The sequence below is a fragment of the Lepus europaeus genome, chromosome 4 (genome assembly GCF_033115175.1).
Source record: "Lepus europaeus isolate LE1 chromosome 4, mLepTim1.pri, whole genome shotgun sequence".
In the NCBI taxonomy this organism is placed as follows: Eukaryota; Metazoa; Chordata; class Mammalia; order Lagomorpha; family Leporidae; genus Lepus; species Lepus europaeus.
The window spans coordinates 50965286-50993193 of record NC_084830.1 but is presented as its reverse complement, the minus strand read 5'-3'; the positions used below and the strand labels follow the sequence as shown (position 1 = coordinate 50993193).

The following is a 27908-nucleotide window of genomic DNA, read 5'->3' as shown; positions in this document are numbered from 1 at the left end:
AATGAAGCATCTTTATATAATTGAAAAATTTTTAAATATTATAAAATAATTATTGATGAATTATTTTACCAAATCTATAGACTTTCACTAACCTATTTTTTCCTCTAAAGGAATTCCAATTTTCCATTTTTCTTGCTTGGCAGGTTTAGAATTCATTAATTCATCCATTCACAAATATTTACTGAGTACCTATTACCTACTACTACTATTAGTATCATGAACAGGAAAGTATCAGCATTTAATTTTTATAATCTATGAAATAAAAGGATCCAGCACAATCATGTAAACAAAAGGTAGGATTCCCAATTCATGCAAAGAAATAAAGATCTATAAAAGCAATCACAAAACTATTACTAAGGCTGTTGTTATTTTTTGAGATCAGATTACTTCCTGGAAATTAAAATTGATAAGCATACTCTGTTGTATATAAAACAAAGTCTAGTTTCTTAAAAATGCCTTTAAGTGTCACATTACAACCCTGCTTTGATGTACTCCATTGTTTCTTACTGTTCTGTGTGATAACATACATTCAAATAAGCACTAATTAAGAAAAATATATTCATAGATAGGTATTTCTTAGTTGAGAGTTGCCTTGAAGCTCAAAAAAGATCATTAAAGATAATCAGCTGGCACTTGGAAACATTTTGTTTACTATGAAACCTAAAAATTTTATTAACAAATGATATGGCAGAAATCTCAATTAGAAAATTACCAAGATGCGCAGATACACATATACATAAAGATTTAATAAATACTCAAATACTAGGGGCAGGAGAAGGGCACATACAGAGGGAGGGACTAGAAGCAAATACATCTAGATGACAAAAATGATTATTTCTAGAAAATGGACATATGGGTAATTTTTCTACATAATTTTAGCAATTGTGATTTCTAATGTTCCTATACCAATGCAAAAACATTCTATAAATTGAGGCTAAACAAATATTGGGAAAAAGAAGAAAATGAATAGTTTTCTTAAATTCAACCATGTTATATGATAATATTTTGTGCTTCAGCACTCATCAACAAGACATGAGAGAGTCTGATAAAAAGTGGATCATGCCCCTGTATAGGCCATGGTTAACCTCCCCTGAACAAATGAAGCAGGTAAAGTATAGACAACCCCTTAGAGCCAAGGTCTATTTCTGCTTTCTCATGACTGCTAAATAACAGACTACCATCTGGGTTTATTAACAAAAAGGGTGGAGTGAATTTTGTTTTTCAGTCACATAAAATTACCATAAGCATCCTTTAAAAAACAAATTTCCAAATGGAAATGACACCTCAATATAGAATATATTGCTTCACTTTTTACTTTACTTATAGTATCCCTTTTAATCAGAGTATTCTGAGATATACAGAAAAAAGTTGGCAGGAAGATGATTTTACAAAATATTTTAAGTATACATATTTATGAACTCTTAAAGTGTAACACAGCATACAAATGTTTGTTCAAACAATGCACAAGGTAAATCTAAAGCTATCCAGGAGGATTTTCTATTCATGTAACTATTTTACATATGAAATACTATATGACAATGGATAGGATAGAAGAAAAGAGATAATCTTTGGAATTTTCAAGTAATGACTGGAGCACCAAGTTTGTGCTTTATATACACAACACATTAAATGCCCTCATAATATGAAATATAAAATGAGTAGAGGTAATGAGGAGTGTAAGATATAGGATTAGGTATTTGTGATACCTCCCTACACAGAAGTATATGTCACATGCAAATGACAATAAAATTTCTTTATATTTAATAAATTGCTTTGTTTGACTCCTTAGTCCTCAAATTTGTAAAACCTTATTATACGGGAAACATACACTGAGAAAAGTTTAAAAGCTACACTCTACCAAGAGGAGAATGCCTCAAACAATTTGTAGTTCTACAAGAGTGTTATTAAAAAGGCTCAACATGTTGTATTACCATGGAAATTGTGGAAAACATACATTCCCAAACAAATATTACTTTTTCTCAATGGTATGAAGTAATGAAAACCACATGTGTAAATCTGCGATCCGTGCAGTAGTTCAAGCTGCAGCTAATAGAAAATACAGAAAGTGAACTCTGCTATATAAAGGATTCTTGTTACAGAAATATAATGCGAAAACCAGATGCAGACAGAAAACCTTAATCACAGATGGGAATGTAATCACTGGCATACAGAATACTTTTTTGATCAATCTTAACCATATGCGCAATGTATTTATTTTCTAAGGAATGCAATAACTTGAGAGAACCTTCTATTTGAATTCAGTTAACCTCATATTTAGAAGGCTTTTATCTTACTCCCCCATCCCCTCAATGTGTACACTGAGCCAAGGTTTTAAAAGGAAGAGTTGCTGGCCTTGGCAAATCATTCTTCTATCAGTTTATCTTTCAAAAATTTAATAGGATGTAAAGACTACACACATCAGAATCAACCTCAAAAGAGATTAAGTACAGCTCCCCATTACTGTATTTCTCAATCACTGCCAGGAATCCTTTCACTGCCTAAACACATTTCTCTAGAGCATTCTAACAACATTTGGGGCCATTTTACCTTTAGTAAATAATATATAGTTGCTCCAAAAATGAGCATTCAAACACATCTCTTCTTATCTATCAACCTGATTGACTCAGGCCTTAACCCTAACCTTTCTCTTTCCCTTCATAAAAACAATGTATAGTGTAAAGGTTGCTCTTTCCACTAACAAAAAATACAATTAGCTTTTGTTTCTATGAAAACTACCACAAAAGGAACCTGGAACATCCTAGCTGACTTAGAAAACATGACATTGTAACTACAGTCCATGGCACTGGATTGCAGCTTGCCTCTGTCAAACTTCATCACCTCACCTATGGGCAATTCTCCCATATCCCACAGGAACCAAGTAGTAGTCAATGGAGCACCAAGTATACCCCAAGACTACTCTCAACCTCCAAAGGGAAGCAACAGGGCCACCATGGTTGGGTGTCTTTAACATAGGTCTGGTGAACTATGGGTCATTCTCTTAGTTTCCCAAGCTTCCAGGACATACCCTGCTCCAGAATCCCCTCCTCTCTTTCATCTGCTCATCTCCCAAGTACACTCATGGATACACATGGTCCTTAGTCTTGCCCTGCTCTGCAGTCTCCATAACGTGTCACTCATCTGCAGTTTGTGACAGGGCCTTGTCCTCACACAGTGCAGCCTCCAGCTCACCATGTGGAATGCTCACTCCACCCTGATGGCTTCGTTTATCAGCCTTGGGCTCTCCCACAGATGACGGTATGGTAAGCTCCTTCTCAATATGCCGGTCTCCATTCAAGAGCCACGTCCTTAGGGATACTGTTCCCAACGACCTCAAAGGAGGTTCACCACTTCCCTCCCCCTCCACTGCCATCATTCTCACCAACATGGGTTCCTGTCTTCTTTGCATGGGCACTGACCTCACCAGCTTCTTTATTATCCATCTCTCTCCCTGACGCCTAAACCATGAGCTATCTGAAAGAGGGTCTGTCTATGTTGCTCATTATCCCCCTCCATACTTGGAACTGCAGCCTAAATAAGAAGAAGAAAGATGAATCCCATCTGCCTCCTGAAACACCACAGGGACCTGATTCAACCCCTATCGTGTTCACAAGCCTTTCCCTGACCTCTCATGGAGCCCATGATCTTTTTCTTTTTAATTGCAATGGGATGGGTGTTTCGTGTAGCAGTTAAAAGACAACACTTGGGGTGCGTACATCCCATAATAGAGTGCCTGAGTTCAAGTCCTGGTTCCATCCAGAGTCTAGCTTCCTGTTAATGCATACCCTGGGAGGCAGCAGGTGATGGCTCAAGTACTTAGGTCCCTGGTACCCACAGGAGAGACCCAGACTGAATTTCAGGCTTCTTGGGTTAGGTCTGACCCAGCCATGGCTACTGCAGGCATTCGAGGAGTGAACCAAAAGCTGAGAGATGTCTTTTCCTTTCTCTTTTTCTGCCTTTCAAATTTAAATACCCTTTTAGATGCCAGATACAATCAATAGAAAGCCATTCCCATGGGTATGCTGCAGACATCACAGGCCACTCTGCAAACCACCCAGAGCACCAAGGGCTGTGAGGCCAGCCTTCACAGTATCCACAGTGGCACACGTGATTGAGAACCACAGCACGCAAGTGCATACAACCTTTAAGGTGTCAAGGTACACTCACAGGTTGTGTGCATATATGCATCTCTCAATTGTTCCTCAGCTGTTGTAGGAAAGAGATGTCATCTTATTTCTCTTTACACCTTCTGACCCTACACTGATCACTGACACACTCTACTGATTCTGTTGGGAGGGCCATAAGGGCACGGCCACATGCATCCAATAATGCAAATGCTCACACCCACAGCCTAGCACAGCACCGGGCACACGGAGGTACTGACTCAGCATGGATGTGAGAACAAGAGAACGAATGGTAACAGCATACTATCTGGTCTTTCATCACGCCTCTTCCCCTAACTGTGCTAAGGTATTATTTCAAAATCCTGCCAATAGCACTTTTGAGGAACAAATCAATCAGAAGGCAGATGACCAACCCATGATTATTTATAGTCAAATCAACAATATAGTTTCACAGTGAGGTAACTGACGAGGCAAGTCTCAATGGTAGAAAGTTCTCAAATACCTCCTCAGTTCTAGATGTGTAACAGAGATATACTGATTTACAAGACCTTACCAGCTTCTGTATTAACCGTCCCCTTCCCTGACCCCTAAACTGTGAACTGTCTGAAAGCTCCTCCCCTTACTTACCAGCCATTTGACCTTGGACAAGTCACATAACCTCTCTAAGCATCAGATTGAAATCTCTACAGTAGAATCATAATACCTACCTCACTAGCATGTTAAGAAAGACAAAACTTGTCAATTACCTATCTTAGTGTTTCCAGTGTAAGCACTGTTCTACCCAAGGTGCTCAGTTCCTACTGTCTGGTACTAGAAAGGTGGTAGTATCTATTTTATTATTATGATTCAAAGCTCTAGAAAAAAAGCAAAGATTGCTGCTCAAAGATGACTTAATATAATCATAATATTTCCTTTTGGAAAGGCATTACTATACTACTTAGTGATAAAAATAAAGCATCTTGGCCTGCGCAGCAGCTCACTTGGCTAATCCTCCGCCTGCAGCGCCGGCACCCGGGGGTTCTAGTCCCGGTTGGGGCTCCGGATTCTGTCCTGGTTGCTCCTCTTCCAGTCCAGCTCTCTGCTGTGGCCCGGGAGTGCAGTGGAGGATGGCCCAAGTGCTTGGACCCTGCACTGGCATGAGAGACCAGGAGGAAGCACCTGGCTCCTGGCTTCAGATCGGTGTAGCATGGGTCGTAGCGGCCATTTGGGGAGTGAACCAACGGAAGGAAGACCTTTCTCTCTGTCTCTCTCTCTCTCTGTCTAACTCTGCCTGTCAAAAAATAAAATAAAATAAAATAAAATAATAAAATAAAGCATCTTGGGGCCGGCACTGTGGTGTGTCGAGTGAAGCCATCACCTGAAGCGCCGGCATCCCATATGGGCGTTGGTTTGGAGTCCCGGCTGCTGCATTTCTGATCCAGCTCTCTGCTATGGCCTGGGAAAACAGAAGATGATCCAAGTCCTTGGGCCCCTGTACCCTCGTAGGAGGCCTTAAAGAAGCTCCTGACTCCTGGCTCCTGGCTTCAGATCAGCCCAGCTCCAGCTGTTGGGGCCATTTAGGGAGTGAGCCAACAGATGAAAGACCTCTCTCTCTCTCTGTCTCTGCAACTCTGCCTTCCAAATAAATAAATAAATCTTTTTTTTTAAAAAAGCATCTATTATCACTTGACAAAACCAACATATAAGGGATCTTCAAAAATTTAATGACAATGCATATTATGAAAAAGCTATGCATCAATTTCAAAAATTTTGCACCCAAAATAAGCTTATGTTTTAATTTCATTTTTTCCAGAAATTTCTTGAAGTACCTTCATATGTGGAAGTAAAAAGTACATACACTAAAACATTTTGGAGTCACAAAGAAAATATCACAAGCTAATATTTTGTGATTCCATTTTTTCCTTATCTAATTTCATCTGTGCAAGACCATCTCTAGGGGATAAGTGAAGAGAGAACCAATTATTTCCAAAGACTGGTTTCTCCAAATAAAGGCATCTGTTCCATGCCAGCAACTTTCACATAAAAGAGAAATGAGACTTTGGAAGTATCTGCATTCATGGTCAATGGTCACAGAGCTGAAGATGCTGCTACACCTCTGCAGCTGCGAACAGGGTCTGCTTGCTGCTGCTTATCAGCTGATCGCTCTCCCTTTCTTCCTCTCCTCTTTCCCCTCTCCTTTCCTCATTCCCTCCCCTCTTTTTTGCAGAAATTTGCAAACATATGGTGTTTTATTTTCACTTTAAACAGTAACTTTTCTAAGTGCAATGGAAGTTCTTGATAGTCTTCCCATTTCCACTTTTTTAAAAAATTTATTTATTGAAAGGAAGAATTACAGGGGGTGGGGAGGGAGGGAAAGAGAGAAAGAGAGATAATCTATCCACTGGTTCACTCCGCAAATAGCCCCAATGGCCGGAGTTAGGCCAGGCAGAAGCCAAGAGCCTGGAACTCCATCCGGGTCTCCGATGTGGGTTGTAGGGGGACAAGCAGTCAGGCCATGTTCTGCTGCTTTCCCAGGCACATTAGCTGGGAGCCTGCAGAAGTGGAGCAGCTGGGACTAGAACCAGTGCTCATATGGGATGCCAGCATAGCAAGCAGCAGCTTAACTTGCTGCACCACAATACCAGACCCCATTTCTAATTTAATATCATTTCCACCTACACTTGGTGTGTCTGGGCTGCATCATGAGGGAGAATTCCTGGGTGATGATATTTGAAGAATTCCCAGGAAGTGTTAGCAAATACTGAAGTAGCAGGGATACCTTATGGTAAGGAAAGCTAAGTTCAGACCCTACTCATGCAGGGTCCTCCTAGGCCACTACCTAGACCTCTAGGAGTGACTTAGTGAAATGAGTTCACTCCCTGTGAGTATGAAACAAGATAATCTGTGAATCTCCCTCCAATATGCTTCCTCCCCATACATATCTGTCTAAATCTGCTCAGTCATTTGCATTAAGAAACTGGAGACTGCCCTCCTGAAATCTCCTCCTCCAGTGGCTATCTGACCTGAAGTGAAAACAGTGAAATGCTTCACCCTTTTCTCTATTTTGAGTCACAGAGTCTTCGGTTGAGTTGGACAAACTTCCAGGGTCTGGGACCATCCCTAGTCTTCAGGCTGCTTTATCTGGCAACAGAACAGTTGGAATCTCATGCAATCTCAGAGAAGAGTCAAGACTAGATGGGCAGAGAGGGTGATGCAAGAGTAGGTGGGAGCCTTGGGATCTTCCTGGAAATCAGAAAGGGAAAACCAAAAAGGGGGAAGAGACTTCCTGGAGACTGAGGAATAACCAGAGGGTATATGGTAGAAAAAAACTGAAGCCACTGTAATGTTCTTTAGCCTGATTTGAGCCCCTGATGAAAAGATAGTTCCATTTCTTAAAGATGTCCACATACACAAAATTTTGCTAACAATTTCAGAGAACTCATATTTTACAAAACCCCATTTTTATTTGGGGTAAAAAATAAATGAAAACAGATAAAGATGCATATCTGTGAATGTTCAAGAGGCTTGATCACTTTACATTTAGACCTGAAGTTAATCCTGTAGATGGGGGATCTTTTTTTATTTTTGGTGGAGGGGAAGTAGACTTGGTTTTGTTTTATTGTATTTTGTGTTTTGTTGTTGCTGTTGTTGTTGCTACATCTTACAACCAAAATACGGCAGCAATAAAGCATGCCATCTATGATAAGAGAACACAAGAGAGGGATCAAAACGGAAAGAAATTGAGGAAAAAAATAACATGCTGCTGGAACCAAAGACTTCATTTTGGCTTTAGCAATGAAATGTTTCAGGACAGATAAAGTTAATAACTTGAGTTATGAGTTTTCCATAAATATTTTTAAAAAGCATCAAAAGGTATCCCAAGTGTTCCAGACTCCCACTTCCAAGAAAGTTACAAACCAGCAGAGATGTCTGAATGGTGCAGATGGTGGCAGAGTTGGGTGTGATAAATGCTGTCTTTGGCTAAGACATGCCATAAAGGTTTTAGGAAGTTTCCCCAGAGGTTCAGGAAATGACAGTAGGCCAGGCTTGGAGTTCCTCTGAAAGGAGCTTTAAGAGCTCAGGAACAAAGACATGGAGCAACCCAGGGTCCTAAAAGAAGGCTGAGAGAGACAGGCCTAGGAACAACTGGTCCAGCAGAGGTGTGCTCTGTACCTCCAGGTGTCAATGTCAGAGTCTCCACTGGGTATTTACTGAAAGAAAGAATGGCTAGGAAGACAAGATGTTATAAGAGGTTTCTAGAAGGAAGTGGCTATCAGTTCCAACATGGTCAAGTCAGATGCCAGAAAGAAGCAAACCTTTGTGGAGGCTGTCACCTCACTTCATCCTCACCACAGCCTCAGGAGGCTATGGCTGTAGGTGGAGATGAGAATTCTTTCTAGGTGAAGAAGGGTAGCAGAACAAGATGACACTAGTGGCAAAGCCCTTGGGAGCTGGGTCTTGTCACCACCATACTCTACTGCCTTCTGGCAGAGAACAGCATTATTTTCTCCCAGAGAGAGCCAATCCCAGACTCACACTGTAGTCTGCAACTTTGCAGCAGGTGATATGGGAACAAGATTTCCAAAAGACTCAAGAGTACTAACGGATGCAAAGCAAGGAAGCTCCTGTCTACCACCACTGCCTGGTCCCTACTTCCTTCCCCCAAAGCAAACACTATTGTCAAATTCTTGTATATATTCCCACAAGTAGAGTTCCACACATGTGTATAATGTAGCATTCTAAATATATTCTTCTCCTTCCTTTTTTGCACTTAACAAGATATCTTAGCAAGGATTCTCTACGGGCACATATGAATCATTCTTATTCTTAAAAAAAAAAAAGAATTTTTGTGCTGACATTCTTTTTTAACTGTTAATAATTTTTATAAAAAACAACTGACAACAAAGGGGGAAAAGCCTTTTAAAAATTTGATTTTGAAAGATTTAATAACAAAACCACAAACCTCAAATTTAGTTAAAGTTAAAAAAGTAAAAAGGATTGCCAGTATGTTTTCAAATTAAATTACAACAATAGACAAAATAAGGCAAAGACCTTGAAATAATATTATCTTAGTAAACCATTCCCTGAAATTCCTTATATAGGTAGATTTTCCCACTGTTTCTTCCCATAAAGTTTCTTAAGTGAGGGACAACTAATGGTGAAAAATTTAACAGTGAGGATTTAATACTGCCTCTTAACATAAAAAAGATTCATTTACTTTGATGTGAAGCCTCCACTTAAAACATGCTCTTGCACATGATAGTATTTTGGGTACTATCTGCTGACTATAAAATATGTAGAGACAAATTTCTACTAAATTCAGCAATATTTCAGTGCATTTTTTCTTTTCATTTATAGTAGAGATGAAAAATGTCATGGCATTGAAAAGTATTTGTTCTACAGACAATGCTTGGGATATGCAGTGAATCAGTTTGGGCTCAAAGGCCAAGAGTATTGAGTTCAGGATGCAGCAACACCTGATTTTCAAGATTTACCTCTGCTTTCATCAACTACTTCTTAACTCCTTATTACATCTTTTCCACTTTGTTTCTTCTACATAATGTTAGAATTGAAGAAGTTTTGTAAGTTATCCTTCAGACAAATTTTCAATGTTTTGGAATATATGAAACAGGATGCTCTGAATGGAAAGGAATCTAATAGTTCAGATTTCAGCCCACCTGACCACCTCTTGGTGTCCCAAATGCAAAAAGTACCTGCAAAGGGGAAACTCAGAGCAGTTTGAAATCTGTGCAAGGAGCCAAAACACATGAGGGAATCAAATCCCAAAGAGGTCAGTAATAAATCCTCTGTTGAAAAATGAGAGTACATTCATTTTATAAGGAACATCTACCACTGGATAGCCCTGTCACCATCTCCCCAATGTAGCTGGAACCACAGGAATTCCTGGAGCTTGGGTGCACAAGTGGATTCTCAGGCTCCTCTCTCGAGCTGTGATTCTATCAGTCTGCAGTAATTTGCCCCCTAAACACCCAAAGTGATTCCCAAGTTCTAGTAAGTTGAGTGTACTTGACATTGACACTTAATCTACATCGTCAACTCTTTCCTTTCTGTAAACTCAGCCCTTCATCCAAGATCTAATTAATTTTTTCCTTTGCAATGCCCCTTGCATCTGCCCCTTCTTTCTGGTCCTACAAACACAATGCCAGTCACTCTTCTACAATATCTAAGATGTAAACTACTGCGACAAATTTCCAATCCAGCCCTGACCTCCGGCCTCTTCCCTACCTCCTCAATGTCATCAGCTCAACTCTTCAGAAACACAACTTTAGTAGGGTCCAAGATTTCCTATTGCTTAGCACAATTTTGTTTTTACTTCGGTTTTATTAAGATCTGCTTACCATGGCATCCTTTGTCCAAAATAAGTTCTACTAGAAAATCTAATCTATAAGGCAATTTATTATAAAAGCAGAGTTAATCTGGTTTTACTGTAGTAAGGGCATTGACGAAAGGATCTGTTCTCAATCTGTATACCCTCCATACCAGTTTTTCTAACTTCTGGGCAATTCAGAAGATGAAAAATAAATCAAAATGCTTGACATTCAAGACGTTTACAATCTTTCTATTCTTATTCCCCACAAATCATTCATCAGTCCTTTGTTCTGCAGCCTCATTCATTAACTTATTCTCTCTCCACCACTCCCCTACCACACCCCACATCCATGTTTGGGTTTCTGTACTTCCCATTCTTTCTTTTAATTTACCATGATCTCATTACAATAACTTTGTCTTGATAAATCCTGCCTGTCTCCAGACAAATTTAAATTCCATTTCACTCCTGCCCATAAAATCTCAATTGCTATATCTGTAATGAGCAAGTGATCAAGCCCCCACCATCTTGATAGCTGGTTAATTTGTCCTGAGTGGGTTTACCATCCAGTGGGAATTACCCAAACTACCTGCCCTATATCTCCACCTAAGGCAAAACTTCAGTAAGCACTTATTAAATATTTGTCAATTTACTTCAGATTCACTCCCAAGAGAAAACATTTCACTTTTCTTCCAGATACTCTATACCAGTCCTTACTAGGGTTACAAAAATAGCATGTGATTTTCCTTAATCCATTATGTCCCACTGTCCTATGTAGAGAACACCTTTACAGACTTAAAATGGAGCAATAAGTATACCACTTATGGTAACTTTAAAATAATATTGTGTCATTGAAATAGTTGCAGAATTGAAAACCTGGGACTTAATGGGTTAAAGTCATCAAAATACACTTAAAGCATTGTTCATTTTACTGCTGTTCCTTTCTATTTCCCTCTGCTATTTTCTATCTGCTCTCTCAGCCAACTCAAAGGTTAACCTGAACACATCAATGGAGACGGATCACATTTCCTTTCCCTTGAGACCTGAACTGACCTACCTTCCCCTATTTAAACAAAAGGAAGAGACTTCATTGTCCACATTTATTTCCCATCAGAGGTCGAATGTAGATCCTGTTTCTAAATAAGTCTCACTAGAGATGAGAATGAAAACGTGTGACAGGTGGACAAAGGGGCTAGGGAGTAAAGAACCTTTCTTGTCTGATACACAATAAAAGTTACAGAACCCTAACAGTCACTTAGAAAGAACACTGTCACAGGAAAGAAGGATTACTATGTCAGTCTGATAAACACCACAGTTCCAGTCCCAATATCATCTGCTGTTCCTCCCAGCTGTGTTTGCTCATCACTGTGTACATAACATATGCATAGACTCAGAAAATAAACTAGCAGTCTTTCATGACCTGTCTTATTACTTTCATCTTCCTAGATCTTGAGGTTAGGGGAAGGGGTATACAGTATTTCTAGATAGGCTAGCCAAGTTCCTAAAACTTTGTATGGGAAGCATAACTTGCACCACACTTACAGCTGGCTTTCCAGTGTCTGATATTCTACTTGCCAAAGCAAATGTGCATTTGAAATACTTCCTGCGTTGTGCTGTGCTATTTTTCTGGCACTATCATGTGTGCCAACCCTTTCAGGTATCATAATTTATCTACTTTCCTAATATCATTAGGCTCTGGTCTCATACTCAAGTGTTACTAGGTGAATTCCTGAAAAAGTCCAAGAGTCCTCCCAAATACTCTTATAACATCTTACAGCTAGTTCTCCCTCATACTGTGCTAATTATCTTATCACCAAGGCCATGTCTAGCTCATCACTGCTTTGACACTGCTTGCCTTCCTGCTATTAGTGGCCACCTAGCTCTTGAGCTTCTTTAGACAAACTGCTGTTACATCTCCTGGTAATATTTTCTCTAATGGAATATTCAATCCGATAAAGTCAAGTGCCAACTAAGAGCTCACAACATACACAAGTATACTTGTAAGACATTCTCCTCTGTGGCAAAGAACATTAATTTGGCTTCCAAGTGAACTCTGAATACCAATGCAAAGATTTTCTATAGCCCATGCCTTCTGTTTCTAATTACAGGTGAAAATAACATTACTCTAATCCCTGCCAATCAGACATCCCTAGTAAACAGCAGAAGTTTCCAATGCCATCACAGATGATGACTAAGTGCTTACTTTGAACAAATCAGAGTGACGTGATACCTCCTAAATTCCAAAAAACCCCAGTTGTGGTTCACTATTCTAATTTCACCAATTAGAAACAAACTTCTACTAAGGTGTATATTTTAACCTCCTACAACAATTTTCAAAACTAAAGGAAAAATACAGAATTAAAGTGCTATTAGTAATAACAGGATTTCACTGTGTTAGAAATAATAGCAGACTGTTTTTTCAGACAAAGAAAAAGGACAATTTTTCAGTCTTTTCCTGCGGGCCTGATCCCTAGGGATGAATGTTTGATACAATGGTTAAGATGCTGCTTGAAATACCAGCTTCTCATATCAGAGTTCCTGGATTTAAGTCCTGGCTCTGCTCTCAATTCCAGGCTCTTGCTGATATACACCCAAGGAGGCAGCAGGTGATGGTTCAAGTATTTGGGTCCCTGCCACTCATTTGGGAAACCTGACTTTGGCTTGGCTCACCCTTATCTGTTGCAGGCATTTGGGGAGTGAACCAGGAGATGGAAGATCTGTCTCTGTCTCCTTCATTTTCAAATAAACTAAAAATAGTATATATATAAAAAAAAAAGAAAACCCAATTCCTAACCAAAGAATAAAATACCCTTGTTCACTTTAATAAGCTGTTACCAAATTGTCTCCAAAACTGGGTTAAAGAGATCATTTTTTAAAATTTCTCAAGTGACTTGGGTCCAAACTTTGAGACTCTAGATTATAGTAAATGGCTGGTAAGCACAACCTAGTTCCATCAGCTTAGATTCTTGCCTCTCTCTATTACCAGGTACCAAGGCCATCATGCTGACTAGTAACAAAGGGAAAAGCATAAAAGCTACTTTCCTTGAACAAAACAAAATCTTTAGTTCCTCCACTGCATATGCAGGTTCATTACTCCACCATTTGCCTCTGAAGAGGTACAGTCATGCCTGAAATTTCAGACAATCATCTAAGGTCCTGGATTGCTATGGGAAGAAAGTCTCCCCACTCCCAATGCCTCTCCTTTATAGTAGAAGAGAGTGGAAAGACAGTGATGGTCTGAGTAGATCCATTTTCCAGTTGTATGGCACCAACAGTGGCCTCTCACCTCAAATCTAGAATCAAAAATATAAATGATGTATTTCTTTTAGTCTCCTAGCCATGGAACATGCTCAAAAGCCTACTCCAAGTGTAGACTTGCACAGGAGAGCTGGGAAGCCTGCACAGTCCTGAGTCCATTCATCTTCTTCCTAATTCACCTGAGGGCCACCGGGACACACCCCAGGTCACCCAACAAATCAGTCACTAACCCAGAAAGGGAGTCCCAGTTTGCCTATGAGTCAGCAGACTATACACTCACACCTGCATCCTACTTTTTTGATGACAGAAATGGGTGCTGTGCTATACAACTAATTATCAACTTTTTCTTCAACAGTAAAATATAGTGAATTCCTCTTCTCTTAAGAGGTTTTCAGGAATTTGGGCCTGGCCTACTGGGAGATACTGAGATCAAAATATAGTCCCTAACTGGGATGAGACAAACATCAGGGACTAAAGACACTGGGCAGAAGACAACTCCATGAGTTCAATAAGGGCAGCAGATGGATTCCTCATAGCCTCAGTGGAGTGGTGGGTTGGAGAGATTCTGTAACAGAGACACCTGTATTAGGAGGTAGTGAGGAATGCCAACTGGCATACCCTTGCAGCATACAAGAACATGTCAGCTAGTGGTCAACATAGACTCCTAGGTAGGGGCTGGAAGCAGTGAGGAAGAAGTAAAAAGAAACTATCAGAGCCAGTGCTGTGGCACAGCGTGTTAAGGCTCCACCTGCAGTGCCAGCAACCCATATAGGCGTTGGCTCATGTCCCAGCTGCTCCACTTCCAATCCAGCTCCCTGTTAATGCACCTGAGACAGAAGCGGAGAATGGCCCAAGTACCTGGGCCTCTGCCACTCTTGTGGGAGATCTAAAAGAAGCTCCTGGCTACTGGCTTCAGCCTGGCCCAGCTCCAGCTGTTGCAGCTATCTGGGGAGTGAACCAGCAGATGGATCGATCTCTCTCTCTCTCTCTCTCTGTCTTACCCCTCTAACTCTGCCTTTCAAATAAATAAATAAATAAATATTTTTTAAAAATCAAGTCAGATATTCAGAGAGTAAGAACCTAATTATTAGAACTCAGGCACAAAGTGGGTCATCAATTTCGGGAACACATGGAAACCTCAATTTTGTGAATTGGGGCAAAAAGTCAAGTCCAAAGAATAAGTCTTTCAGTGATGGGCTGGACTTCTTCAAAAGGAAGACAGTGAACTGGTTAATCCTCAGGTGTTAATCAGTAGTGATCAGTCATAAACATGTACATGAATGTTAAAGTCAGGCTCATAGTAGGTTCCTAATTCTATTTCTTACTCTCCCTCTGTCTCTCTCTCCAAAGCCCAGCAAGTATGTGGCAGTCCTTGAAAGCCCAAAGCACACAGAGAAGTGGTCTGTGCCCCAGGTGTTAGAAGACTAATGAACTCAGTCAATCACACACCCCAAGGCACTTAGATGTGCTCAGACTGTCGGAGACACAATAGGAAAACTTTACATCGGTGCTCTTTGCTTTTCTCTTCCACAGGATCTATATTCTAAAGATCCTATTCACCCAAATACTGATTTACCTTAGAGACCCTGATCAATAGGAAACCTGCAACAAATGACTGCTTTATTCCTTCATGAACTGCATTACACAGAAAATCACAACTGGAATGATCAAACCAGGAGATTTGAGGTTGGTCGCACTTAGTCACTGAAAATGTTAATGGGTAGCATTGATGGCTTTAGATGTTTACAAACAAGAGGGTCCTATACCTTAAACATCAACCACAGGGCATTACTTTATCAGTGGTGGTGATGTAAGAGGCTGGACATCAGTTCATGAAGAACAAACACTTTGAAAAGAGCAAGAAGCCCCTCTCTGATGGTGTCATGGCTTCAATACAGAATGCTTCAGCACAAAAACAACTGATGAGAAGATCACATCCCAGTGCTGGCATTACGTCTGTGAACTTCCCAACACTGCTACAGGATTCAGCATCTTCTGAGAGCGACAAAGTGCTTGGTGCTACACAAGGGAATAGACCCACATGGTGCCCAGCTCCCTTTAAAATAAGCCAGCACAACCAGTCACATTAAATGTTGTTTGGGCTTCACATTGGAAATTACATACATTCCTTAAAAATCTTATTCTTTGGACAGCTACATACATGTAATCATAAGAACACTCAATACTGTTCTTCTACCTACCTCTTATTTGAGTTGGTGTTTCAAGAGAAACATTGTACTTCTAAATATCAAGTATACTAATGGGTCAATATCTGTCTTATCCATTCTTGAGATATACTGGGCTTCTCCGTGAAGAGTATGCCTGGCAACTCAAGTGTGAAGCCACAAGCTACATAGCTAATTGATCCTAAGCAGTGATCAGGTCTCACCCTGGACAAATTACTATGGCCACAAGTCAGGCCAACTGCAATCAAGGATGGGATCAATATCGAACCTTATTCACATTTCATCAGTCTTCCTTCTGTGTTAGCTCTCTATGTCCATAATTCACATGTGTAGCATTGCCATCCACTTTCTCATTATAGGGATGAAGTGTTATTGTTATTATTTAAGATGAATTGAAGTTTCCTTTTTAATTAATACTAGATGATTTTTTAAAAATGACTTTCCTAGAAATGTCACTAGTAAAATGCATCCAATTTCTCTCTAATGTAGTGCTTTCCCTGTCCATAAAACTTATTTGATTAGCAGTACTATAGAAGCTAAAGCTTTTGTATGCAGGCACTCAAGCATAATTTAATCATTTTATTTAAGCATGAAAAAAATTATTCTGAAAGCCCTGTTAGGTAAAATATCCCTGATTAGTTTAAACTTACATTTGCAGGTGTGTTAAAGGTGAAATAAATCACAGAATGCTCAGTATGCAATGGAATAGTGTTAACTTTGTTACAATAGTCAGCAGTAAGTTAAAAATTGTAGTATTAGAGAATGTAAGGAATAACTATCTCATTTTAAATGAATATATTTCAAAAGGTTATTTTAAAATAAATTTTGTTTTGTACAAACCCTTTTTACATTACCAGGATTTTCACCTATGGAAACCTCTTTTATACTCCAACAAGATGAGGTCCTAATTGCATAATACCATTTATCTGCTGAGGATAAAAGTGCCAACAAATGAAAATGCACATTAGGCAAGAGATTGTCAGAATAGAAAATTGGTTTTTTTATTTTTTATTTTTTTTTGTTTTTTTGTTTTTAAATAACCCACTCACATTAACAAAAGACTGCAGTAGCTTCCAAATTATAGGTTGTTATTTTTAGTGGAAGTAGTTCAATATTCATATTGGAGCAGATGTAGCAGTTTAACAAAACAGCTCTTCAAATCCTGCACAAATTGAAAACAGGAAAACTGATTGCATTTTCTCTTATCACTTTCCTTTTCTGAATTGACACTTTTGGCCTTCTGAAAATTTACACATGGCTTTCATCTCAACAGCACCTGCTGATCAAATAGAAACCTAACATTTTCATGAAAATGGTATAAAGGACTAGTTTTGTTCTAAACACTGCCAAGGGCATCAGTTGCCTACTTGATGGCAACAATTGCTGTGTATAAGTCATATTCATAATAGCTTTATATTTTCATTAAACTTTTAAAGAAATATGTTAAGTCTCTTCTGGCTTTTTTCCATATCCACTTTTTATATGGTTCAAATATCTTTCACTCAGTGTCTGCCTAATACTTAGCTTTACAATGCAAAGACTATGCAAAATATGTGAAAGGTAGAGCACACTAAGAATGCAGAATACTTACTATTTTCTCCACTTCTACTTGAACAATATATATGTATATTATGTATAATACATATCATATATACATATTACTGTCTACGTATGCACATGATTGTAAAATATTTACATTTCATATTCTACCCACCAAAAGCAAACTGGAAACCAAAAAGTCATTGTCAGGCCCTATTTTTGAAGGGAACTTACACATTCTTTTATCACAAATAGATCTGGCAGGTGCTTGGCAGGTTGAGTGCTCCAGACTGGAGAAGAACGGACATTATTCAAGCACAAGCTGGTCAACTAAACAAAGTGACTGACTACTCACTATAAATACTTCCAGGAAAGCTAAAGGTAAATCTTAAAAATGAGTATTCTTATATGCAAAATATGCAAGCTTGCTAACAAGGTTGCTTTCCAGATTTTTAAATAGAGGCACTCTACATAGTTCCCTGTAACATCTAATTCCGGTTAAAATTAATGATGCTCCTAAGACATGCTATCTGTCAGTTTCTTAGCCAAAAAATACGCTAGTCCTTCTGAAGGACTCCAGGCTGTCCTCTCCCATTCTGCCTGGGTGATAAGGGAACCTGAAGGCAGAAATGACATACAGTAATATATGTGCCACTCTGACCAGTTGGTCTGTGAATTTCAGTGTTTCATCATGCTCACTGAGGCAACAGCAAACCTGAAATGTCAATATGCTCAGTCAATGGAAGTAAAATAATGGGACTCTATTGTCTTACCCAATCGATCTGCCGCTGTCAACAAGGAAACATGCCCCTCTGGCTTTAAACAAATTTTAATTAGGCTTTTAGTTACCAGATCATATCTATCTACCTATGGAAACACCTAGCTTAACAATGCATAGACGGCAACACATTCATTTTGTCTACCTTTATTCTAAGAACCTTCTAAAGTTGCTATCGTTTTTTTGAAATACATTTATGAGTCAATAAAATATCTTTTAAAAAACTGATTCGAAGCAAAACAAAATTTTTTTTTTCATGGTTCAAAACCAAAATACAAATCTGCCTAACAGACTTCGAGCGATATCGGCCCCCTGTAACCCAAGTTGAATCATACTATAAAATCAACTGATTCCACATTTAAAAGTCAGCTTGCTTTGCTTCCTGTACTCATCCTACCACCCTTAGCATGAATTCCTCACCCATTCAAGACGAGTCACACAACACCAGACGTTAGAGAGCAACCCCAAAGCCTCCCCTCTCTGGGCTCACTCAGTTTATCAACCCTGAAGGTAAAGGGTGAAGGCACCTCCTGTCAGAATAAGGTAGGTGCTCCAGGCTGGAAAGGGCAAGGGGTGACGGGGAAGAGGAATTAAGACCATTCAAGTGTCATTCAAATCGCACCCAAGTTCTCCAGCCCTTCCTTCCACCAGGAGGGAGACGTGTCGCCTTAAAATAAAAATTAAAATGCACTAATCAAGTTGTTCAACGGCTCCTTCTCTCCCTTCTTCATCTAACGGCTTGAGCGTCCAGTCAATAAATAATCTATTGTTCCCCCTTTATCGAGTCTCTTTAAACCTATTCAGACTGGCAAAACTAAACCCAATTAAAGATAAGGCCCTCCGGTAATCTCACCTCGGTGAGTCCTGTCTGGATAGCAGAGGTGATGGGAGATAGCGTCAAGGCCAGGGCCGATGCCTCCTCCTCACCCCACACAAAAGGCAGATTTCTCTTTCTCCCTCTGCTAATCTTTAAATGTAAATTCTCTCCGCCAGCTAAGAGGAGCGACAGATAACATGTTACATCTTCACTTCTCCTGGTCTTATCGACTTCTGAATCATTGGGAAAGGGAGCGAGGGAGCGAGCAGAGCCGCCTCCCCGCGCCCCCCTTCCCCCGGCCACCCCTCCTCCTGCGCTCGCCTCCCCCCGTTCACGGAGATTACCTTCTGGCAAAGGAGCGCGGGAGAGGCGGCCGCGGCCGAGGCGGCACCCAGACCGCGGCTTTGTATTCATTAAACACACATCGGAGCTTATCAGAAGTAAAAGGCTTGTCAGGATGGCACATTGTGTGTGAGTGAGTGTGTGAGCGCAGGAGGCAGAGGAGAGAAGCCAACGTGCATCGGGGTGATTACAATATCAGCAGGGCCCAGATGGAGGCAGGAAAATAAACAGAGGGTGCGTGTGAGACAGAGCGGGAGAGGGAGGAAAAGTGGGGGAGAGGGAGAGAGAGAGAGAGAGACGGGGAGAGAGAGAGGAGGGAAGAAACCAAAAGGGATGATGGAGGGGGCGGGGGCTCAGGCCCCAGGATGGGGCTGGAAAATAGGGGAGAGCTAGGGTTGAGGCAGGGTGGGGGAGCCCGCTGCACAGGGGCCGCCAGCACGCCCAAATCTGCCCCTACGTCAAGAAAAAGGGGGCAATTTAGACCGTGTTTCCCTGCTCCAGAGCTGAGCTGCCCAGTTCAGAGGCTCTGTCAAGGTCAGGGGGACACAGAGTTCTCAGGGCAGGGGGTAACAATGAGATATCCACTGTCTCACCTCCCTCCAAATAGCCATAATTTGCAAAACAAACCCTAGTGAGTCGGCACAGAGCCCCCGCCCCCAGCCCAGCCTCAAGTGGCCAGTTCTTGCTTCTTGCTTTTTCAGACCCCAATACTGCTAAAATCCCAGCCCCCCACACCCACCCCACACATACAGAGAGGGATCCAGGCAGAGAGAAAACGTCTGCTATCCCTGGGCTTTCATGAGCCTCAGCTGAAGACGGCAGCCAGCATCACTGTGCTAAGAAGGACCACTTGTGATTGGTAGCTACAGGTGACTCTTAGACACCTGCTCCACCTCCAGAAATTGGGTTGGGGGAGGGGGCTCCTTATGTGTACATCTGAGAGTCTATTTTGGAGGTGGGAATTTGAAATTGAGGCAATCAATCTCGGCTTGAGCTGCCTCGCAGCCCTTCACCCACCCAGGGCCCGAGAATCAATCAGAGAACAAGCAGAGGCTAATGCCGGTCCGTCAGACCAGAGTTCAGCCTCCTCCCCAGCGGGGTCAGCAGGGAGATACACCTGAGTAGTCCCTTGGGAGCCCCTTTTCACTTTTAAATGCACCCATCAGGCCATCTGAGCATCTGATCAGATCCTTAATGGAGTGCAGATAATGTGCAGAGAAGGTTGTTTCATTGGGGGGAGCCGGCGTGCTTGGTTGTGTTGTTTTGCAGCACAGAAGCTTGGTTAAGAAGCTCACTGCAGCAGGAGGAGTGAGTTCAGAATGAAGGCGCCTGGACACCAGACAAGTGGTCATGGCACACACTGTGACCACCCCCCCCCCCCCAGCTGCAGTGAAATGGGGGGGTATGAAATAGTGTATGCATGGGGTTGCAAGAGAAAGGGACAAAGTGGGTGGAGGGAGAGGATAAGACCAGAGAGTAGAGACAAATACTGAGGAGCAAGAGAGCTAGCAGCCACCTTACAGGGGCCACACTTTTTTAGAGGACTTTTAGAAAACAAGGAAAGGCATTGTTTCATCATGCACTGTGCTCCCAAATCACTTAGTCCAAAATGGTTTTATGGGTTGCAGGTCCCTCTCCCTCCAGCCTCCCTCTCCCAGGAAAGAATGAAGGGAAATTTGATAGGTAACACAAAGTGAAGAAAGCTGGGCGTCGTGGGGGAAGGGCATGTGTGAAAATCTTGTCATGCAATGAATGTCAGATAAAAAGGGGTCTGCCACAATCCTCCAGTAATCCAATAATGTGGAAAACCTCGTGGTATCACTGAGCCGAGAACAAGGTAATATTTCTCCATAAATCTTCAAAAAGTGACCGGGTTCAATAGTCAGAGAAGGGTGCGAGGGAAGGAAGTAAACCACTTGACAGGCTACCTTACAAAATCGAGTGAGCTCCAAATGGGTGAAAATCTGCCATTCCTACATGTTTTAAATTTAACAACAGACTGCTGAGGTATCATTTTAGCTCTCATAAAAGGCCACCTTTCACCTTTTCTCTGGTTGCTACAGAAAACTGCATTCGGGGTAATCAGAAACAACTACACACGCCCTCCCCTTTATCACATTTTAGTTAGAACAGATTGGGCACAGACCACCTACACACACCCAAAAATCCAAGGAAACTCTAGGAAGAAAAAAACACAATTTATAAATGCCCACTGATTTTTCCATTACATGCTACTTTAAGAAATGCCATTTTTTAAACAAAAAAATGCATTACTACTACCTTTAAGACAAAAAAAAAAGCCAAAAAAAGGCTTATATTTTTCTTTAAAAGGCATCCCAAACACTAAAGACTTTAAGAAAACTGGGCAAAAGCTAATCTGCCAATGTTCTTATTTTGTAAAGTCACAATATTCCTTTTACTACCTTGTTTGTTCATTGACTTTTGGCTCACAGTTATAGAAAAGATCAACCAATTCTCAAATGGGAAGAATCCACGAATCTCTTCCAAAGCAAACACTTTGTTGCAAAGCTTTCACTTTAAAAGAAATAAAGAAATACAACAATCAAGAAGTACAATCACAGAATAAGTGTACAACACAAAGTAGTTTTTATAATCACAGCTATCTTAAAGTCCAGGCTAGAAACTAGAAATCTTAATTTCACCCAGTTCTTTTCTTAATAATAGGTTACCTTCCTATAAAAGCAAGAAGTCCATCTGCCCCAGGCAGATAAGTTTTGAAGCATTAATTCAGATAAAAATCTAGCATTTTCTTTCTCTCTTTGAGTATGTGAATTCTAGTGTGCTATAATGTGAGAATTCCAACATATGACCATTATGGCATAATATCTCATTGCTCAGCTTGTCATTATTTCATTTGTAATTCTTATGTTAATTATGTTCATAATTACTATAAACAGATGTGGTAGACATTCATGTGACCTTTTATTGCAGAATGCATTCCTCACTCATTTTGCTTTAATTTCTCATGTATATGAAGCAGAAATGTGGGAAAAAGAAAAAAGCTTTCTAATTTTCTAGTGTTTTCTATGCATACGTTATAACAGAACCTACCTTCTACTTCATCTCCATTTCAGAATATCAAAATATTCTTCACATTTAAGCTGCTTTACAGCACATTTCTAAATTGCACACTGAACCTCACTGCTGCTCACTAAATTGTAGCTATGGATGCCAAACAAAGCCTAGCATCCGTGTCTAAGTTGTTTGTCTTTTTTTCCCTTAATATCAAAGGTTAATGCAGCAGAATTGTGCTTCAAAACCAAGCACCTAGCAGCTACATGGGGATTTATTCACTCATAACTCAACCATCACCCTCTTTACATAAAACACATTTACAATAAAATCAGTATGGATTTCATTAGCTGAAAACCTCCTCAAATTTCATTTCTTTGGCCCTAATCTATAATTAGTGTGGACAGACAGGTGCAAACCCTTCTCTTCTACAGATGGCTACTGGAAATGGTGCAAGTGGCACCTTCTGTTTAAACAACACAGAGATAACCTGCTCTGTCTTATCACTTACAATTACCTCCATTAAACTGAACTAATGTTTGCTTTAATAAAATGTTCACTGTTCTTTAAACATTATTTAGGAACTCTTATATTAATGGCTGTAAAAAAGTGAAGTTAGAAGGTGTCTCTTTAGATAATAATAAATAGCTTACTCTGGATAAAATGTCCCCAGTGATGGATAATACTCTAAGGTTCACAAAGGTGTTTTAGTTGATATAACAGTTTTGTAAGTTACTTTGCATACATAGGGTCAAGTATGATTTTTTTTAAAAAGGCATTGCAGTGACTAACATCATTTGGCAACTAAAGCTGGGGAACCCTTAGCATTTTCCCTGGAGCTCAGTAGTATGAAAGGTTTAATCTCATTCTTACAGATTTAAATTGTTACTGAAACATGTAACTCTTAAAATTCCAGACGGTTTTCTAAAGGATATACAGGTTAACGTGAATATCTGTTTAATGTCTGACAAATTATTCTCAGTCGAATGAATTCCATCCTTTAAAGCATATTATCAAAATTAGCTATGAATGAAACTGCACTGTGTAAGCACATGGTTACAAACAACTTCATTCCATAATAAATAACTTCTATAAAACCAGAGCTCACTTCTCCCTGCTTCTGCTATCAATAAAGTCTGTGGATCACTATATGATGAATAAGGCATCCATAAAACAAAGAACCTTTAAATGCTCAAACAGCAACAAACAAATAGCCTTTCCCACTGAACTTACATAACTTACAGTAACAGACTCCAGCAAAATGCAAGTGACTCGAGGTTTTTTTCACATGCAAATCCTGCAGGTGCCAATTTTTCAGACTGCTTTGCTATGAAGGGCCATGTTGCCTGCATAAAACCTCAATGAAGAAGGCTTTGCATTCAGTGGCTGTCAGCTGATGTTCATATCAAAGAAGTGAGAAACAGGATTTGACAGTGAAGAATGTCCTAAACTGACAACCACTGACCAGCATTCCTATTGGAAGCATTTCTTTCTCCTGAACCCTTTTCAATGTTTAAAAAATGGGGGTGGAGGGTTGCAATGTTGGCTAAGCTTCTATTTTACAATAAAATAAATTATAATGGCACCTTACATTTGTGTAGTTCTTGGCAATTTATGAAGTGCTCTTTTATCTGCAAATATTTAGACTAACACCTCGATGGGAGAGCTCATCATCAAATACTGACATCCAGGGTAATATTTTACTTCTCTCAGAAATAGAAAATTGTGAAAATATTAAAAAGCTGCAGTCCTGTAGCTGCAAAAATGCTGCCCTATTTCCAGCAACTTCTAATATTGCAGTTTGCATTGTGAACCATAAAAGGACCTTTTAAAGATCATTTTTAACATCAAATTATTAGCAGGTATTACTGAGTCAAAAAGACTACGGCTATAAGGGGAAATATCATTTCAAAGACTTGTGACCTGCTCTGAGTTGTACAAACCATAAAGAAAAAAAGAAACCAATTTCTTCACTGCTTCTACTAGGTCTGAACTGGAACACTGGAGAAACTTCATACTAAAATTCTCCCACACAATATTTAGCTTTGCAAATGAAATGACTGCTGTCTACATGGTTTACAATAAAATTACTAATGTTTAAACAAAGATATTCAACATAAAGTTCTCCTGTTAGTTTACCCTGAGGTAAATTCAGTTTTTATGCACTCAGAATGACCCTGATTTCTTAGTTATTTTATCGGAAGTTTGTAATCTGATTTATATGTGAAAAAAACCAGCCATTTATCAAATGCTAAATACAGCATAAGAAATGATAAACTTCAGTTCCTCAACATTCATCCCAGCTGCATAAACAGCCTGGATCAAACTAAGATTCTCCGATTCATATTGGGTGAAATTCTCAGGCTCTAAAAAAGTAATACCGGAAATCGGTAAAAAGAACCCCATCCACATGATCTGCTGGCCACTGCCATGTAAAAACTAGACTAGACTTCAAGCATAAACAAGAGGGAAATGGACAGAATTGTGAATTTGCTTCTGTTCATACTCATCCCAGCTGACATAACCACGGGCTATGATGGTTTAAGGCACAATGGTGTTTGTTGACCTTTTCTAAGGAATTGTGTGACAGGAGAAACTGAACACAACAGAATACTCACATGGTCAAGACACAACGTTGCAATAAACTAAAGGAAGGCCCCCAGCACTAACAAACCATTTATCACAGAGAAGCTGGTCAATTTGTATTCCAGGGAGTGCGGCTTCCCTGGGCACAGACCCAGTTCCACTCCTGCTCTATGCAAAGGAGGGTGATGATAATAAAAGCCACTGAGAGCACTTAAGAATGGTACAGATGTTTAAAAGGAGACGAGGAGGTGGAAGAAAAATCCTGTAAAACACATTTCAGTTCACACAGAAGGAAGAAAGAATGCCTTGGTCAGCAATCCGACCTTTATCAGGAGATAAATCAATCTGCAGCAGCTGTGGACAGCCATTTATACACAGGCCCTGAGCAGATTAATTAAAGGAGGCGAAGTTAAAAATTCAAGAGGGCTCAGAGTTACATGAAGCACGTGAAGTTGGTGTGGAGTGGCCTCTCCAGCTCTCCGGGTCCTCACTCCCGGGGCCCTGGCCTCAGCGCCTGCTCAGTAGAACCTCCTCCCTGGGAACAGCGCTGCTCCTTAAAATGACCTTCTCCACATCTCCACCCCACCCCACCCCCACTCGGAGGCAGCGGACAGGGCGGGGCACTTTGGGAATTGTGGTGCTAGGCTTTGCGCGCAACAAGGGGTCTAAGGCAGTCCAGCCAAATCCTCCAAACTGAAAGCCTTTAGGGCACAGAGGATGAGGGCGGGCGGCTATTTTTAGTAACAGTCGTGGTTCACCTCCTACTTCTCGGAATCACAGCACCCAAACTTTTCCAAGGATGGCCCGCCTTTAAAATAAAAAGTTTCAAAATCCCGATTCTAAACCTTGCACTGATAGAACCGTATCTGCTTAAGGCATCCAGGTCAGCGCCAGGTCCGCCCCAGCAAGAGGGGTCTGGGTGTGTCAGCCAACCGGGTCCTTTCCGCGGCGGGCGACAGAGCGCGGGCGCGTCTCCACTGGCCCTGGCTCGGGGTGGGAGTGGGTGGTCACCAGAGGGGTTTACTCCAAAAGGAAATGAATGCTCGGGCTGCGTCTGCTGTCTGGGCTCCGCCGGGAGGGCGCTGCAAGGGCACAAGGTTCCGCTCTCGGGCGCCCGGTCGGGGCTAAGACCGTAACACCCCTGAGGGCCGGGGCGTGGGGCCCGGGACGCACGGAGGACCTGCAGAGGCGACACTGCCCACGGGCCCCTGGCTGCGAAGGCTTGGGTCCCACTCCGGGCGGGAGCCTCGGACAGACGGTGGAGGAGCCGCGGCCCGCCGGCTCAGCCGGGGGCTTCCCACTGGAGCATCCCAAAGGTCCCCAGGAGAAACAGGGGAAGTTCGCAGGAGGGCGCAGAGCGCCTGGGTGAAGCTAAGAGGACCCCCATCCCAGTCGCAGCCAAGTCCCGAAGTTGAGATGCCTCCTTCTTGTTCCCAGGGTTAAGTTTTCCACCATCAAAAATGAGCCTTTCGCTTCCAGTTTAAAAAAAAGAAAAGAAAATACCACGATGGCTTAGGGCCACCTGCCAAACGCACCGTGGACACCTTGACCAGTTGTTTCGTCAGGGCGGGGGGCGGGAGGGATGAGTATTATTCATTATCTTCCTGCTCACATACCATGATCATGGAGAGGAAAGGAAAAAAAAAAAAATGTTTTAAAAGTGCGAGGACTCTACAACAGTCAAAATCGCGTCCCGGTCTGTTCCGCGAAGTTCAGTGTCATCGCAGGCTGGAGTCACCCGCGGTGTTCCTCTTTGCCCTGGCATGCAGTCCTACCCTAGTTCAGCGGCAAGTTCAGCCCGGAGCCTCGAGGTCGAATAATCCAAGCGAAGGTGACGGCCATCGGAACAGTAATTAACAGTAACAGCCCGGGGCCCGGCCCCTCCGCCCGTCCTCCCGCCCGCCAGCCCAGCGCTCCCTCGGGCACTTACACTGCACAGGGCCGGAGAGTCCCACCATCCGCCACGGGCTGCGAGCTGCAAATAAAACTTCCCGTAGTCTCGGCCGGTCCGCGGGGCGAGGGAGCGAGGGTGCGGCGCGGCGTCCCTCGCGAGGCCAGAGTGTCCGCGGCCACTCGCCCACGCGCGCTCGCCACCAGGCCGCGGAGTCGCGCCGCGGAGCGCCTGCGGCTGCCGGGCGCTGCGCAGAGCGAGCTGCGGTGCTAAACAGCCCGGGGTCGGGGACGCCAGCCAAACGCAGCCTCCACGCAGAGCCCGAGACTTGCGGAGCTGCGCTCCCCTCCTCCCGCCTCCCTCGCTCTCTCCCTCCCTCCCTCCCTCTCTCTCCGCTTTTCTGTGGTTGCTGCTGTGGCAGACAAATGTGATGTGGGGCGCAGGGAATTGCCACTGTCACAGGCGGCGTCTGCGTCTGCCTTGCCCGCCCTCGCTCACTCTCGAGGAAGGCGACGCATTTATCTGCAGGGCGGCCGGGCGTCCGCCGGGGAGCAGGAGCGCCGCGCGCTGTGCGCCCACAGCGCCCGCACCAGGCCGGCTCCGGCGCGCGCCCGCGCCAGGGGCGCCGCGGCCGCTCCGGAGGGAGGCGGCGGCGCGGCCGCTACCAGGTGCAGGGAGGAGGGCCCGCGGCGGGGTGGGGGGGGGGGGGGAGGTGGAGGTGGGAGACATCTGTGTCGTGCGGGGGTCACGGAGGTCAAGTATATGTTAACAATGGGCAGGCCCGGCTCGCTGGGGCGCGCGGGCGGGCGGCCTCCCTCCTGGCTTCAGCCTTTGCAGGGCAGGCTGGACATGGGGCTGGCTCCCTCACGATGCCTTCCCGGGCCGCCTGCTCTCCCGCGGCCCGAGTGCCCTGCAGTAACCCAAGACGACCACTTTCCCCGGCCATCTGGAGCGCTCCTGGCTGCCCTGCCTGTGTCTCATCACTGGCTGGAGAGACAGCTCTGCTAGAAATCAAGCCACTCTCAGATCTCCTCTCTAATCCCCTTCTGT

At 42.2% G+C, this 27908-nt stretch overlaps 1 protein-coding gene across 2 annotated transcripts in view; it reads right to left on the bottom strand.

Annotated features, from left to right (window-relative positions):
- Positions 1-27020, bottom strand: part of RUNX1T1 (RUNX1 partner transcriptional co-repressor 1) — a 151239-nt gene extending 124219 nt beyond the window's left edge. The window contains exon 1 of one of the 2 annotated variants that reach the window (XM_062188269.1): positions 26898-27020. In XM_062188269.1, coding sequence (XP_062044253.1) covers positions 26898-26925 — 28 coding nt within the window. In that variant the 5' untranslated portion in view covers positions 26926-27020. The remainder of the gene's footprint in view (positions 1-26897) is intronic. The other variant, XM_062188268.1, reaches the window with a different exon arrangement.
- Positions 27021-27908: the final 888 nt, after the last annotated feature.